We start from the raw sequence: 16,930 nt of genomic DNA on the forward strand, positions 1-16,930 counted from the left end.
TTTATTCTAAACATTTGCACTTACTACAGTATGCCAAATTTTGACCCTTACACTATAGTGCATATGAAAAAAAAACGATCCCAAAATAAAAGAAAAACGAACACGTTACAACGATCGTTTTAGGATAACGATAATGCAAATTTTATTAAAAGTTAAACTGTAATCTGGGAAGATTTCTTTTTATTCTTAAAACCAAACCAAAACGATTAACGAAACTAATTAGGACTAGGTATCAATCAAATATAATTTCTAGGGATATCCTACTTCCATAATTCAAATTGAAAGTAACTATAATAATACAAAAATTAAGCCTGGCTTTACGATTTGCAATTCAACTATATACTTTTTTGGTAATGTAATTTTCACTACAACGGAAAACCAACACTAGTTAGAACTAGGTTATAACATATCTTTATCCAATTTTAATTTTTCGGGGAAAAAATAGAATTATGAATCCCTTCCTAAAGTTCTGATGAAGGTTTAAGTAATATGCTGGCAGTATTTCCTGTAGAAATTTAGATTCTTTGTGGGAAACAGTCTTGACGATAATTTCATCATCTAAACAAAATATTATTTTACAATCAACAAACCATTATGATTGTTTTATTATTGCGGGGGGGGGATACGCTTTCCACCCCCCCTCCTCCTGGGAAAAAGAACAAAAAACTTTAAAGACTAAATTTTTTCATTAAAAAGGATGATATTTCTTTATTACCTTGTGGATAATTTTCTTTACTGAATTTTGAGTGAATTTATTACACCTTATATTTCCCGTTGAAGGGTGATTAAGTGACTTTATCACCCTACAACAGAGTGATAAAGTAACTTTATAGATCTGCTATCAAATAAGTTGAGTAAAATTTAACAGAAAAAGGTATGTTATTAAGTTATTGTTATGGGTATCAGGCCTGTGAAAAAGTTCGGTGTGAAAATACTTTCATTTTGATCTCAAACAAACTAGAAAAAATAAAAATTCTAAAAAAACTTGTTCGCACTTAATATTACCCATCACAATGACATAAATGGATATTAAAATAATCTGTTACCTAGAGTCCTGTAGAAAATGGATCCTGAGGCCCCGGGATTACTCAGCTCTATCATTGGTTCCGCGCACAAGGAAACCAAGAATTTGTCCCGCTCTATCTCGAAAATGTTCCGGAACTTCCTGTTTAGTGTGAAGTTTATGGTATACACTATACAATGTACAGTGGAAAGTCAAGAATTTGTACAAACGTACAAAAATATAAAATACACGTACAATTATACTTTTTTTGGTTTGAGACTTTCCAACAAGAATTTTACAACAGAATCTTTATTAAAATGTTAAAGAAATTGACCGTTTACCAAAAACTCTGCAAGACAAATTGAAATAATTAATGCAATCCCCAACCTATTTATATATATTTGACTTGTATGTTTGTTTGTCTGTCTGTCTGTCTGTATCAAATAAACGTCCGGTCCAAATTTATTGTGGCAACTTAAATGAACCCAGGCAGTTTAACAGACCTCAAATTTGAAAAAATTTGACCGGAAAAAATGTCGCTTCTTTTCTCAAAAGTCTTAGTCACAATTTCTGATTTTCTAATCCCTATATCTTTGCAGCCCAATGTCGTAGACCTTAGATTTTTCAACTATGAATTATGTTTCCATCATCAGGTTGCAAAGATATTAAGATTAGAAAAATGAGTTTGTGGCAAAGACTTAATTCCTTTAAATCTTAGTTTTTATTAATCGAAAAGACACTCTACCTGAAAGCTAAGGGTGCGTATGTTCTAATCTTAAACTGGGAGTAATTATGTGCAGGAGTTTTCTGGAGTAATCCGTCCCTATCATTCACCATTAATAAAATTATTTTATAATCTCATTTTTTGTCACATGTTAACACACTTGAACTCTTGTATAATCGGCAGGAGTTAAGCTGGGGATTATCCAATCTCTCATTGGTCCAAACCTAAAGATTCGACCAACAAGAGATCTGCCGGTTAAGAGAAACTGAATTTAGTTCTCAATATATGATTTCAAGAAAATTTTAACAGTTGAACTACAAATAAACTATGTGTGTATTTATCTATCTATCTTATTTATTTGACTTTTATTCAATGTTTGCCTGGAGAAGACGACAGTTTCCACCGTGTAGAAATCCGCGTGAAGTAGATCTCTGTCTTCCTGTACAGTGCACATAAATATAGTCATATTCGTGTCAGTACAGTGTACATAAATATAGTCATATTCGTGTCAGTACAGTGCACATAAATATAGTCATATTCGTGTCAGTACAGTGCACATAAATATACTCATATTCGTGTCATTACAGTGTACATAAATATAGTCATATTCGTGTCAGTACAGTGTACATAAAAATAATCATTCGTGTCAGTACAGTGTACATAAATATAATCATTCGTGTCAGTACAGTGTACATAAAAATAGTCATTCATGTCAGGTCAGTACAGTGTACATAAATAAAGTCATATATTCGTGTCAGTACAGTGTACATAAATATAATCATTCATGTCAGTACAGTGTACATAAATAAAGTCATATATTCGTGTCAGTACAGTATACATAAATATAATCATTCGTGTCAGTACAGTGTACATAAATATTATCATTCGTGTCAGTATAGTGTACATAAATATTATCATTCCTGTCAGTATATTGTACCTAAATATTATCATTTGTGTACGTACAGAATACATACATATTATCATCCGTGTCAGTACAGTGAACAGTGTACATAAGTATTATTATTAGTGTCATCATCAGCAGTTAATTCGTGTATTCAACCAATTTTAACAGTAGCCTTATATTTCGCTCCTTTTTTAATTAATCAAAAATAGATCAAAAAGTACTTTATGAAGTTTTCCTGGTCTCAAGAAACGTACAGAGTTTACGTGTTCAATTAAAATAAAAAACTAATAGTGAAGTTTACAGGAACATTTCTACAACTTAATTAATAAAATTTAATGGAAAATCGGCTTTTCGTCAGTTTTAATAATAATAATCAATAATTTTTAATAAATTACAATTAGTATTCCTGTAATTTACGATTATCGTACGCTAATGAAAAAGTATCTTAGTAAGAATAAAAAATATAAATATTAATATTGTAAGAACCTGTGCTGTAAGGTTTCCCACACTGTTCTGTATACCCAGCTGAATACTACCCATGAGTTGACCCGTCTCAAACTTCTTATACGTGACCTCTCCATCCTTTACTCGTCTGTGGCCTAGCTTTTTACCCTGAACAGCAGCAGAGTGATATCAAAAATGAACGGGAATGTCATGACAATTGAGAAACGACTTAAAATCGTCTGTTATCGCTAAAATGATTTGTGGTATTAATTTGTCAAACAAATTTGGCATGTATAATTTGACATGTATAATTTGACATGTATAATTTGACATGTATAATTTGACATGTATAATTTGACATGTATAATTTGACATGTATAATTTGACATGTATAATCTGACATGTATAATTCATGAAAAATTAATCAGAAAATGACCCTAGTCCTGCAATTTCCAAAATGTTGTCTGCCTTTTTATGCCTTTAAAATGATTTCGTTCACAATTAAGACGATTATGGTTTTATTATTAATAATTTTAAATCTAAACGATATTCTTTATCTCGCTATAATCATTGAGTGGTTCAACAATAAGTTCATGGTGAAGAGAAGTGGTTTAATTTAAAAATTATTACGTCTCTTATTCATTAAATCTGGTTCCTGGACTAATGAATTTAATTTTTACAATTTTAATCTTCTTAATTTTTATTAAATAGATGGTACAAGGCATAATAAGGTTCATTGTATTCCTGGACTGATAAAAAAAATTAAGTAAAAAGCAGAATATAAGCCTTTTTTGAAGCACTGACCTTTAACACACTTTCTCTAGTATCGTTAGCTGATCTATTAGACGGAGTTCTAGCTATGTTAGGAGTAGGACGATTCAGTAGACTGTTACCATCTCCTGCTGCTAGGGAGGCGATGTTGACCGCTATAACGGTTGTATTCTCGGCCAGTTCCTCTACACCCTCCTCATCCTGATTAATCACAGGGTTCAATATTTATATGTTTTCATAGAACAAGATTTATAGATTTCACCCCCCCCCCCTCATTTCTTACATGTACATCATAATGTAATGTCTAAGCTCCTCTTCTTTCTTTTAATATTCATTTTTTCGAATATCTAATTTAAGATTCGACTGCATATAAATCGGCTTCCTTGCTTATTCTAGCCGCGGCGCTCGGCCCAGACATTTGGCTGCAGAAACGTTGTCAGAAACTTTAGGATAAGACTATATATCCTTTTAGCATATTTAATTCTAACATGTGTGAGTAATTAAGGTTACAATTTGAAAAATGGGCCTCATAGTTATGAGCAAACTGAAGATTAACCAATAAAAGAAGATTGAAAAAGATTAAGGGGAAAGTTAAAAATGATTCTCTTAAATTCTATCTAAGAAAAAGAAGGTATTTTTTTATAATGATAATAATAATATCAACAAAATACGCTTCCGTGGAATGTCTCTGTCCACAAGAAAGAGAACCAAAAAAGTTAAATATTAAGCACAAACACACACAAAAAGCTACAATAAATGTATATTTTATGAAACTTTTTATGACTTAAAAAGAAAATAATTTCACCTCTGAGCTTCTTTCCTCAGAGTCTTTCATTGTCATTCATACTAATATCTGGAAATACAGTGAGGTTTATAAATCTATATATAGATAATAAATTTAAACAATATTAAAACTTAAAATACAAAATATTATATCAACTCCGAGGAACTATCTTTAGCTTTTCAGCATTATACAATAGTTCCTTAGCAATTAAAAGTAGAAAAATAAAAACCGATTGAAAAGTATTTTATCACAGTTGAGGTGCATCATAAAGTCAAATTTAAATTTGAAGATAAATTTAGTGGTTCACTTGTCCTGTTATCTAGCTGAACCTGAATGTTGGAAGATCTTGATCTAGATGTTCAGAGATCTGAACCTAGATTATTCAGTGGTCTTAACCTAGAAGATGTTGAGAGATCTGAACCTTGATGTTCAGAGATCTGAACCAGACCTAGATGTTCAGAGATCTCAATCTAGATGTTCTGAGATCTGAACCTGGATGTTCTGAGATCTGAACCTGTTTGTTCATAGATCTGAACCAAGATTGTTCATAGATCTAAACCTAGATTGTTCAGAGATCTGAACCTAGATTGTTCAGAGATCTGAACCTAAATTGTTCATAGATCTAAACCTAGATGTTCAGAGATCTGAACCTGTTTGTTCATGATCTGGACCAAGATTGTTCATAGATCTAAACCTAGATTGTTCAGAGATCTAAACCTAGATGTTCATAGATCTGAACCAGACCTAGATGTTCAGAGATCTGAACCTAGATGTTCAGAGATCTGAACCAATATTGTTCATAGATCTTAACCTAGATGTTGAGAGATCTTAACCTAGATGTTGAGAGATCTGAACCTTGATGTTCAGAGATCTGAACCAGACCTAGATGTTCAGAATTTTTTTTGCCACATTCTTCTTATTTATCATTTGACAAAATTTTCTGAAGTTTAAACTAGACCAATCCTAAAAAAACCAATGAGTCATGTTTGATTTCTTAAAAAATATGCTATTTTCAATATTTTGTTTCAATTTTATACGAAATGTCTGTTATCAGAGATGCTATTGTTTAGAATCAATTATATAAGTTACATGTCTTCAGCAAAATCTTTTCAAGGTTAAGCACACGGGTATATATTTTTATTTAAAAAGTATTCCCCCAACCTTACCCCACCCAGGAATCATCTGGTTTCCTAATATGCAAGAGTGGAGCACCAATTAAAATAAAATCTAGTTGATTACTATAGTTTGGATAGATAGACAGACAGACAAACGGTCAAATAATCAGACAAACAAGAAATCAGACAGACGGACAGGTTTACCTCTGCCGGAGCTAGTTTCCATGAGGATACAGACTGAGATCCGGAGAACTCACTAACCTAGTAACAATATTACTCTTAACTATTTTCTCTTAGAAATATATCCCGGTTTATCCTCGGATATATATATACAGGGTGATTATTTATAATCCAATGTTTTATCATAAAACTATTAACATTTAACAATATATCCCGGTTTATCCTCGGATAAATATACAGGATGATAATTTTAAATCAAATTTTTTTTATTATAAAATCTTTAATCATTATTTTTAATTGAAATATAAAGGGGTGACAGGGTTTAATGTGCAGGCAGATGGGAGAATAAATTTACTCGATTCCTTCTTGCACCAGGGCAGAATACCACTCCAATAACTCGACAGCCACCTCCATGCTCACCAAGAGCCCTTTCTCTATCAAGTGCTAGGTTATGATGGCGTTATCGAAGAGGATCATTACTCTGGTATACATACGCTACTGCTTAGTCCAGTAGAACTGTGTATGCACTTACAATCTTAATATTTTTATTCCAGTTAAAAACCAACTTCGCTTGCTGTATCAGTCAGATAAATAATAACTCCCAATTTCAAAAGGTGTCGTATTACAAATGAAAGTGTATCAATGTATTTTTCCATGACCCATTGACTCCCAAATAAATCGTTTTCGTCAATTCATTTAATCAGGAATATCAGGTGAGAGATCTGAAAGCAACTTCGTGTTGGAGAACCCAGACAGCCATGGTTGGAGCACTTCAGTATTCTGTTTCTTCTCTTTTTGACCAAACCCATCTCTCGCTTCCTTCTATTTTCAGAAGGTTTTAAACCTACCCTGCTCGATGCATCCTGCTCTACACAGCTCCCTGTACATTATTTTGAATCCTACCCAACTTCCATTCTAACCTAGAAGATGTTGAGAGATCTGAACCTTGATGTTCAGAGATCTGAACCAGACCTAGATGTTCAGAGATCTGAACCNTCTCTCCAACTTCCATTCTCCCCCATCCTATCCAACTTCCATTCTCTCCTATCCTATCCAACTTCCATTCTCCCCTATCCTATCCAACTTCCATTCTCCCCCATCCTATCCAACTTCCATTCTCCCCCATCCTATCCAACTTCCATTCTCCCCCATCCTATCCACTTTCCATTCTCTCCCATCCTATCCAACTTCCATTTCCTTAAATCCTATCCCAAAATCCTTTACAACTCCCATTTTCTTTCGTCGTGCCTCACTCCTATTCCCTTTAAGGTTAATGCCCAACTCCTAGTTTCTTCTGTAAACTACAACTCAGTTCCCTTTTATTGCTCCTTTTCTTCCACGCTTCACCCTGTCCCCGTCCAATACCACTATTTCTATTAATTATCACCCTGTTCCCTTCAAATTTACTCCTATTCCTACCACCAATCACCCTGTTCCCTTCAAATTTACTCCTATTCCTTCCACCCATCACCCTGTTCCCTTTCAATGTTCCTATTCCTTTCCTTTATTAGCATGTTCCCTTTCAATGCTATTATTCCTTTCATTTAGTAGCATGTTACTTACCAATGTCCTATTCCTTTCATTTTTCACCATGTTCCCTTGCCATGCTCCTTTTCCTTTAACTCCTTTCCCTGCTCCCTTTCAATGCTCCTATTACTTCCACCCATCATCCTATTCTCCGTGCTAGTCTAAAATTATTGTAAATCTAACCTCCTGTAGAGTTTCCACGTTTAGTACTGATGAAATCTGAACAAGACGGGAGAATTTATCCCTGATAGTCCAGGTAGTTACTGAGGTAAGGTAGGAGGATAAACTACGAACCTCTTTATCAAACTGTAATCCACCTAAACCAAAGCATATGAAGTTCATTTCAAATCTAAGGTCTGAATAGTTAAAAAAAAACAGGATGTCCCACTGAACACAATATTTCTTCTAAAAATTACAGAAAATTATGTCGTCCATATAAAGTAATCAAGGGTGCATACTGTATATTGTATATTTTTCAGAATTAACCCCCCACCCCCTGCAAATAATTTGCGGCATTATTCGAGAACCTAACTCTACTTGAATGATTATTGACACAATAATCATGGAAAACCCCATAGTTGTGGTCTGCATTTCTTGTCCTTTAAAAATTACCGTAAAATTAAAGAATTTTGTTCAAATTTAAACGTAAAACTGTGCATCTATTTTTAACATACAAAGAAGTTATTATATGTTTTTCAAGGCTAATAAGTTATTAGTCATGCAACCATTCTAGATGACACAGACATAAAGTCATTAAATTTCTAGCAAAGATCTTTCAATGTTTTCTATCAATTGTCATGTTTATTGGGACACCCTGTACAGATAACATTATATCTTACCAAGTCTACTAAACGAGGTTTTCATGACTGCCTTCTCTAGTTGTAATGTGACCTCCCCTGCCACTAGCATCACAAACCTCTCGTAGTTCCCTGTCGTCAATCCGATCTTGAAGGTGTTCAATAGTCCGTCAAGGTTCACGATTAAACCCTGAACAAAGGGATCGTTCGCCTCAAACTCCGAGTACTGCTCATCGTTGATATTATGAGGGATCGTTGTGAAACTATCAATCCAGGGTTTTAGACGTGGTTTCACGACAGCAGTTCGGAGCGCGGCCATCCCAGTATCCAGGACGATCTTCAACCTGTCATTTACACTGATCATACCGGAGAGACAGTTCTGTATTTTCTCTGCCTGCTTGGGGTTCAGGGATGCAGAAAGAACACTTGTATCCATCTGGACGGAGTTCTGTAGACGAGTTAAATACTCCGTCCCGCTCTCCGTGTTGTTAAGGTACGCCAGGAACAACTGCTTCTGGCGCTCGGAGTCAGATGGAGCTCCTAGCTTACCCTGGAGAGAGGATTGTATCACTGTATATGCTTGGTCCAGGTAGGTACTTGGGAAACCTAGTTTCATCTGGTTTTGAAACACCTGAAAACAAAACAAACAAAAAAGTATGAATTGAACAAAAACAAGCTCTAAAATATTGACGATAAAATTTTTTAAAAGGGCGATTGCTAAAAAAGCTTTTGTGATTAAATTCACTATTAAAATAAAAAAATTCATATTTGATCTAAAAATTTTAATCTATCACAGTTATCTAAGTCTTGAACCAGATAATTCCAAAGATATAAAGATTAGAAAATAAGAGTTTGTGGCGAGGAATCAATTTTTTTATTTACTCTCAAACAACGATATATTACTCCTTCTAGAAAGCAAAATCTATTTTTGTGATAATCAAAATTTAAACAACAAAAGAAATTACATGAATTTCACTTAAGTTTCAAGTTCTCTAAACAATGTCTTGAAATTATGTACAAAATCACTCTGAATCCCTTCAAATTATATTTCTATATTAACCCTGAAAACATTTACCCCTGATTTGTAAATAAAGCTAAAATATTTATCAAGAATTTAAATTTTGATTTAGAATATAATAATATGAAACCTTAGCAATATTCTCCGACATAAAGAAATGTTCCAGCAGAATATAATCTCCTAAACTATCCTGTGCAATCCTGAAATATAAAATCATTAAAATCAAAATTAAGCTTGTTTGGATAATTTTCAAAATGATGAGCAAGTAAAATAAGACAGAATAGTAAATAATTAGAAATAAAAACTACTTCAATTTTTTTATAACCTACCATAAAAAACCTAAAATCGATAAGGACTGAACCTAATTTATTACAAACACATTTTATGCTTTGTTTTAATTTAATCCGTATCTCATGTTGACATTCAAAAGTTAGATATTAGAATATTCTAAATTGGACAGAAAAAATACATTCACATATGTTCTGACCCAAAAGCGAACACAAACTATTAATTCTTTTGACGAATTTAGTCTTCTTTCAGCGCATTTTTCGGAAAAATCGGTCAGCTTTTTTCTTTGATTAACTCATAATATGTCTTTGGTACTCGAAGTACTGAACCTGTTTAGATCGCTGGTGGTGAGCATCTTCTCCACCGTCTCGGATCCTCCAGTCTCACTAACCTAATCAGCTCAAACTCTTTATTAAAAACAGTCTCACTTCATCTGCTATAATTTATCTGCCATTTGAAACAATTCCCATAAATTATACTGGCTACATTTGCCATAAATTAACCTGGTTACGTTTGCCATAATATGTAATAGCCTAATTTACCATATGTAATAGGTGCGCGGCTTTGCCCGTGGCATTTTAAAAACACTTAAGAAAAAAAATTCAAATTTAAAAAAATTCCGATTTTTGAAAATAGAGAAAATTTCGGATTTCTTAAGCAAATGTTACCCGCAAGGTAACCATGGTTTTCCTAAAAAAATGTCAGCTAATTTGGTCCAGCCGTTTGGTGAGCTATATAGCTAACATATAAATATACGAATATATACGAATGTCCAACATGAAACACAGTGTCCAGCAATAAACTAAAACAATAGAAAATGCTCTGAACTTATTTTAAGAAGAAATATACGAATATATATATATATGAGCATTCAGCAAAGAGCTTTATTATATAGAAGAACATTAATTACGAATATCTAACTTAATTAGGGAATGGGCGAGCGCTGCGGCTAAGGAAGTTTGGTGGGCTTATGCCAACTTGGCAACTGCAATTATGACAAATAAAACTACATCCAAATACTTTTAACTCACATCAATATTCTTACGATTTTTAGAATTAATTTATTATGTTTTGGAAATGTTTTTAAAGAATCTTTCCTCGATATCCGCCAAACAGCGTTTCCGTACAAACCGGAAATACATTTCCACGCGTGCCTGAAGAAGGGTCATCTCACCTAGAAGAAGAATATAAATATAAAGAGTAGACAAAACTATCTAAAAGAATCAACATCTTAACAATCAGGAAAGGATGTCAGAAAAAAATATAAACCTTTCATTAAATCGTTAAAAAAAATTTTGCTCGAGGATTTTTAGAATCGAGGATTTTTTTACCCGCATCCGATTCATTGATTTTAAAAATACCGTTGACAGCATATAATGAATACAAAATTGTTTACTGAAATGGTGATATAGTTCAGATGCTGACATTTCATACAGTATTCGGCATTGAACTTACAATAAAGACTGCTCGGTCTCTAAAAACGAACTAACAAGCAATCAACCATTATTCCGTAGAATTAACTCATGAGTGAGCCTACGTCAATACTAATGAGTTATCAGGTACTGAAATTATATATCACCATCATAGTAACCAACACTGTATTGATATGCGGACAACTGAAATCATAATCTGAATCGATAAAATTTTTTTAAAAAAATAAATAGAAAATATATTATTACCCAGAATGGTGTCAAGATCCCTGGCTTGAAGTTTATTCTCTTCCTTAACCTTCCCAAGGTGAACCTCACGCACTTTATTCACCTAGATTTGTAATATAATTAAATATTGATTTATGATCCGCATAACCCAAAATAAACAAAAAAATGATGCTTTCAAAACACAAATCTTATAGTTATAACACATGAGAGATCGCTGAAAATCCCCTGATTAATTGGTCCATCAAATCTCAATAGAAAAAGAAACAAACTTGAAAACGGACTTTCTATAGAAAATCCGCTAAATGCTTAAACTCATCATTATTATTATTAAAGGACAACCCATCATTCAATGAAATAGGGGTCGGCGCTCCTAGCCGCCGAAACGTATCCAAGGGCTGACCGAACTGGTAACCCTAGGGAGAAGACTTACACTAGGGGATCCGCCCAAGACAGCTCCATTTCTGGAGACTCTTTAAAAACCAGGCGGTCCGCCCAAGACATACTTATACTTATACTTATTATTATTGATCATAAAGCTACTACTAACCTTGTCTTGAATGCCACGCCTTTTCTTAAACTCGCGAAATATTTTCTCCGCTTGACGATCACACTCCTCCTTTAAATAAAAACAATTGATGTTTAAATCAATATTTAAAAACAAAACTGGTGTTAACTCAATAGGATTTATTTTATACAGAACAATAAGATCAATAATCAAAGAATGGATTCAAATCAAGATTAACGAGTGGATTAAGATAAAAATCAACGAATGAGTTGAAATCGTGATACAAGGATGGTTTTAAGTCTAGATCAAAGAATAGTTTTAAATCTAGATCAAAGCATAACTTTTTAAATCTAGATCAAAGAATGGTTTTAAATCTAGATTACCGGACGGATATGAATCAATAACACTATAAACTAGCTGAAGGGTCCGGCGTTGCCCATGAAAATAAAATTTGAAGAAAATTTTTTCGATTTTTTTAGCCTTTAACACCCACCGTCCACCCATGAGTGTCCACAAAAAATTTAAGCCAAATCGAGCCGTTTGGCCGGCCATAGGCAACATATATATACATATATACGAGCGTCTTGTTTTATTATATAGATGAACTTGTATATCCTAACCTAAGAACGTGTTAAGATAAAGATCAAAGATGTAGTTAGATCCTGCTGTACAAAGGAATTAATCCCATGAACTATCTATTGTCCGATCCATACCTGAAGCAAACCCAGCACTGTAGTCATCCGTCCTGGTCCGTAATAGGTTTCAATCAAGGGTTGGTGGATCTCCACAATCCTGGCGATCCCCTCGAATAGGAGTGTGAGGGTGTCCGCGAAAATAACGTTGAATCGTTTATCTCCGGGTCCGGTTTCCAGAGCCTGCTTCAAATTATCCTTATTCGCGGCGGCGAGCTTCCCCCTGAGGTAGAGGGTGAACTTGTTGAGGCCTACACTGTGCAGGTTGATGAGCGGGAATATTTTGAAAAATCTCTCAATAGAGGCCAGATCCTCAGCATTCACGGCCTCATCAAACCGTCTGTTTACTATTCCACGAACCTAACCGAGACAAAATTAAATTTTATAAAGAAAAAAATACATTGATGAAAATTGATAATAATCAAGGTTGATTCTTCTAAAATAACCGTCAGAGAATGGAAATTAACTTGTGAATAGACAGGAAAATAAAAGGAAAAATGGAAACTTTTTAATGTCAATTTATTTTATTTCTAAAAACAAGTTTTCTCCTTTTTGTACATACCACGGAACCTTAAATATTGCATGCAATTTGATATCTTTTTAAGGTGGGAATAATCTGTTAGAAAATATTTACCCCTTTTACTGTTGATATACCTTGTTTTCTGCCTGATGAAGAGTTGCCAGACTAAGATCTAAACTAGAACTCTTCTTCTGTTCTTCTCCTTCAGATTTCTCTAGGTCTCTTGAAGTCAAGCGGAGAACCCCCTCATCCATCCCCAGGAACCTTAATTTAAGAATTCAGTTTTTCAGGGGTGGATTTTTTCAAAAATTGATTTGCGATGCTTTGATAAAAAAGTATTTTTTTTTTATGTTTTTCCACTCTTTTTGATACTTTTTACTCGCAAAAAGATTTATTTCCCTCTAAAAATTATTAATTTTCCCAAACCCAGCGAATCCATGCACGATTTTTTTTGCAGGGGGGGGGGGTTAGTAAGGCAGTTGGTCTGCATAAAATGGAGATCCCGAGATATCTAGATTCAAAAGTTCTGATGTCTGATTAAGCCAGGGGTAGAAGCAAAACAATTGTGTTTATCAAGTTTAAATATCAAGGCTAATATATGTTTATTTACTGTTTACCTATGAATATGTTTATTTACTGTTTACCTATGAATATGTTTATTTATTGTTTACCTATGAATATGTTTATTTATTGTTTACCTATGAATATGTTTACTTATTGTTTACCTATGAATATGTTTATTTATTGTTTACCTATGAATATGTTTATTTATTGTTTACCTATGAATATGCTTGTTTATTGTTTACCTATGAATATGTTTATTTTTTGTTTACCTATGAATATGTTTACTTATTGTTTACCTATGAATATGTTTGTTTATTTTTTACCTATGAATATGCTTAATTTTTGTTTACCATGAATATGCTTGTTTATTGTTTACCTATGAATATGCTTGTTTATTGTTTACCTATGAATATGCTTGTTTATTGTGTACCTATGCATATGCTTGTTTATTGTTTACCTATTAATATGCTTGTTTATTACCTATGAATATGCGCTGCGGCTTGTTCATAATCCTCCTCTTGAAGCGCAAGAGTTACCCCTTCGCTACACCGCCTGAACAATTATTTTGAATATTAAAGATGAAATCTAACTCCAGAAATATTCATTGTTCAGAACATTACTGTTTGGCCAACATGAATTAAAAACCTATAGATGCCTGTAAAAATATACTAAACTAGAAATGTGTTCCTAACATTTATCAACATTCTCCATTGTTAAAGAGGAAAAAGAAAAAAGCAGCAACAATTAGGAGAATGTTAGCGTACTTCTTACATTAAGGACGTGACATACATACATCGCAGCTCTATATAAAAACTATGAGTATTTTATCTTTTTTATAAATATTATCAACATTCTCAGCGGGAGAAGAAAACGCACTCAATCGGAAGCATTAATGATAAAACACTATCAAGCATTTCTGCACTAATCATGAGAACCTACAATAGTTTTCTACAATAGGATCAATAGGGTTAATGACTGTTAAATATACCTAAGATCAATAAGGTCATGAACTCTCTGTTGGCACTCTGCAACTCTACTCTTCGCCAGGTCAAGCTGGCGAACCTTAGCGCTGACCTTCTCAGCTAGCAGAGCTGTGTGACATATTAAACCTGAAAAAATTGATAATTAGTTTTGACCAGGATTTATTTGATAATTTTTCTTTTCAATTTTAACCTTATTATCTTCTCTCTATTTTCCAAAATTATTTCCTCCCATTTTTGGTATTGTATTTTTATTTATCATTTTTTTATTCTTGAAAAAATTGTATTTTTAGAAATTAGAGTTTCTTGACCTCGATCATTACAAGTAGCATAATTTTTTTATGACTCAGCTCACAAATAAACAAATGAAAATTTTTTGGAAATATGAGACCGAGAACATTTTCGAATATTTGACATACTCTAGAATGTTAAAACGGAATTTCATAGCAAAATCATTTATCGACGATCCCCCCCCCCCCCTCCATTAGGCCTTATACCTAATAGGACCACTTTTCAGGACAATTTAACGACGTTTGGTAGCCTACAAAGCATAAACGTACTTTTTCCGAGACACCCTGTATAAATAATGAAATCTACAACCCACCATGATTGGAACTGAAAGGGGAAAATCGTTTCTTTTAAGTTTAAAAACTGAACCTGATAATCTGCGGCCTTCGGATTTGACATCTCCTAGTTCAGGAGTAAGTGCTGTCACCGCTTTCAATCTATACCAATTAATCAATAAATAAAACATAATAAATCAAATATAAATCATAATAAAATTATCACAAATTGTTCCAGACTGTGACTTCCTTGGTTAATTAACATGGATTTGCCATTTATAGCTATTCTAGTATTTTCTGCTCTTTTAGTAAGCTATATATATAATATATACATTCCCATGTTGGTACAGTTTTCCCTTTTGATAAGCTTTGCGAGAAGAAAGATCTAGAAAATCTTTTATAATACTTTCCTCCTAAAATTCATTTTCTTTTCTTACTAAACATTAAAATACCTGAAATCCTGCTAAAACATGGGCAGATAAGAAAGTACAAATTCATGAGAGAAAAATGAACAAACCTTGAATCCAACCCCGTCTGTTTATCTAGGACTTCGTCCAGCTCGTGTCCAACCTTATCCTCCTCCCTTCAACCAAAAACATCGTTATATCAACTTGATTTTTAAAAAAAAAATCCACCCAGATGTTGGGTTTAAATGCGCGTAGTACAAAAGAGTTTTAAGGTTTTTTTTGCTGAATTGGAGAAAAGTAATGAATTTTTGGATTGAGAAAAACTTAAGTAAGAGACATTTTGAACAATAAAAAATAATTAAAACAGACTATAAATCTCATTTTAAAATAAAAAAAATAAAATGCCAATATATACGGGGGGCAGGGGCTGTCCCGAAAAATTTAAAAGTGTGATTTCTAAGGTGGACTTAATCCTCAAGGCCCCTCAACAGTCAACATAGGTTAAGCTCCACTTTGGACAAATTCATGTATACACCCCAGGAAAGGAACCATATAAACCAGAATTTGATCGGAGATGCCAAGGACACATAATTGTAAGCTTTTAAACTGGGAAAAACGTAAATTGGAACTATAAATAACGTGAAATAAAACCTGCAGAGAAGTTCAAACGCGGCTCTAACATCCTCGATATTACTCAGAGCGTTAACGTCAAACTTTGAACCTAAGAATGGCTGCATAGAAGACAATTCTGAAAAAGGGAAAATAAAATATTTTTACATTAACAATTGTCGCATAAGTTTTAAATTGCATAAGAGATGGCCCTCCGGGGCCAGGTCTGTCCTAGGGAACGATTTTTGGACCCCTCCCCAATTTTGTACATAAACAACTGGAGGGACGAGAGCCACGGCTTGGACAGGATAGGGGGCCGGGCGCTGCGGCCACATTAGGGGGGACCCCTCTGAGGGGGGGAGTCTAAAAATCGCCCTCTGAATGTATTCATGTTTTCAGAATCAACTTGATAACTATTAAAAGGGATTTTTGAAAAAATTTTGGTGGCATTTATGGATTCAATGATTTCATCCAACCTAATTTAGTTTCAGGGCAGGGTAATAATTTTTCCAATTTTAAAGTGGATATTTCCGGTGTCAGAATTCAGCTCAATTCAGAATAAAAAAACATGCATCAGTAGTAAATTTCATTCAGTTAGCTTAATTCACTTCAATTAACATTTATCGTGTTCATGCAGGCATTTTCTTCACTTTCGTAACATGCTAAAAGAGAGATGAAAGAGATTGAAAAATTAAAATTGAAACAGGTAAGTTATAAGTGCAACTAGGAAAAATAATTCTACGCGGGTTTACAAAAAGTCTCAGTCTTCCAATTTCTTAAATTATTATCTTTATGTTAATCATACCAGATGTGTATCAATTAAACTTTAAAATAAAAAAAAACTATTCACGACGATTTAAATCTTTAAAAATGTAGA

General features: G+C 33.5%; 2 protein-coding genes across 3 annotated transcripts in view; both read right to left on the reverse strand.

The window, feature by feature from the left end:
- Positions 1-6,914, reverse strand: part of LOC111705171 (phosphatidylinositol 4-phosphate 5-kinase type-1 alpha) — a 12,047-nt gene extending 5,133 nt beyond the window's left edge. The window contains exons 1-8 of one of the 2 annotated variants that reach the window (XM_023477644.1): positions 6,846-6,914; positions 4,652-5,026; positions 3,880-4,047; positions 3,118-3,243; positions 2,108-2,166; positions 1,749-1,826; positions 1,047-1,165; positions 462-558 (exon numbers count right to left, since the gene is read on the reverse strand). In XM_023477644.1, the coding sequence (XP_023333412.1) occupies positions 462-558; positions 1,047-1,165; positions 1,749-1,826; positions 2,108-2,166; positions 3,118-3,243; positions 3,880-4,047; positions 4,652-4,687 (683 nt within the window). In that variant the 5' untranslated portion in view covers positions 4,688-5,026; positions 6,846-6,914. Of the gene's footprint in view, positions 1-461; positions 559-1,046; positions 1,166-1,748; positions 1,827-2,107; positions 2,167-3,117; positions 3,244-3,879; positions 4,048-4,651; positions 5,520-6,845 lie in introns of those variants that run through there. The other variant, XM_023477636.1, reaches the window with a different exon arrangement.
- Positions 5,079-16,213, reverse strand: LOC111705336 (conserved oligomeric Golgi complex subunit 4). The gene is made up of 17 exons (XM_023477837.1): positions 16,096-16,213; positions 15,555-15,620; positions 15,132-15,199; positions 14,483-14,603; positions 13,975-14,046; positions 13,065-13,194; positions 12,432-12,770; positions 11,761-11,829; positions 11,235-11,316; positions 10,653-10,729; positions 9,885-9,946; positions 9,398-9,467; positions 9,325-9,343; positions 8,292-8,966; positions 7,636-7,769; positions 5,942-6,006; positions 5,079-5,160 (listed from the first exon to the last, which is right to left on the reverse strand). The coding sequence occupies exons 1-17, from the start codon at positions 16,179-16,181 to the stop codon at positions 5,079-5,081; spliced, it is 2,217 nt and encodes a 738-aa protein (XP_023333605.1). The 5' UTR covers positions 16,182-16,213.
- Positions 16,214-16,930: the final 717 nt, after the last annotated feature.

Source organism: Eurytemora carolleeae, unplaced genomic scaffold (assembly GCF_000591075.1).
Source record: "Eurytemora carolleeae unplaced genomic scaffold, Eaff_2.0 scaffold2, whole genome shotgun sequence".
NCBI lineage: Eukaryota > Metazoa > Arthropoda > Copepoda > Calanoida > Temoridae > Eurytemora > Eurytemora carolleeae.

Coding starts and splice junctions, on each gene's coding strand:
- LOC111705336 (XM_023477837.1), bottom strand. CDS start 16,181: ATGCAGCCATTCTTAGGTTCAAAGTTTGACGTTAACGCTCTGAGTAAT. Junction 11,317..11,760: donor GGCGTGGCATTCAAGACAAG/GTTAGTAGTAGC, acceptor TTACAAATCTAG/GTGAATAAAGTGCGTGAGGT. Junction 9,468..9,884: donor ACCACCAGCGATCTAAACAG/GTTCAGTACTTC, acceptor TTTATATTTCAG/GATTGCACAGGATAGTTTAG.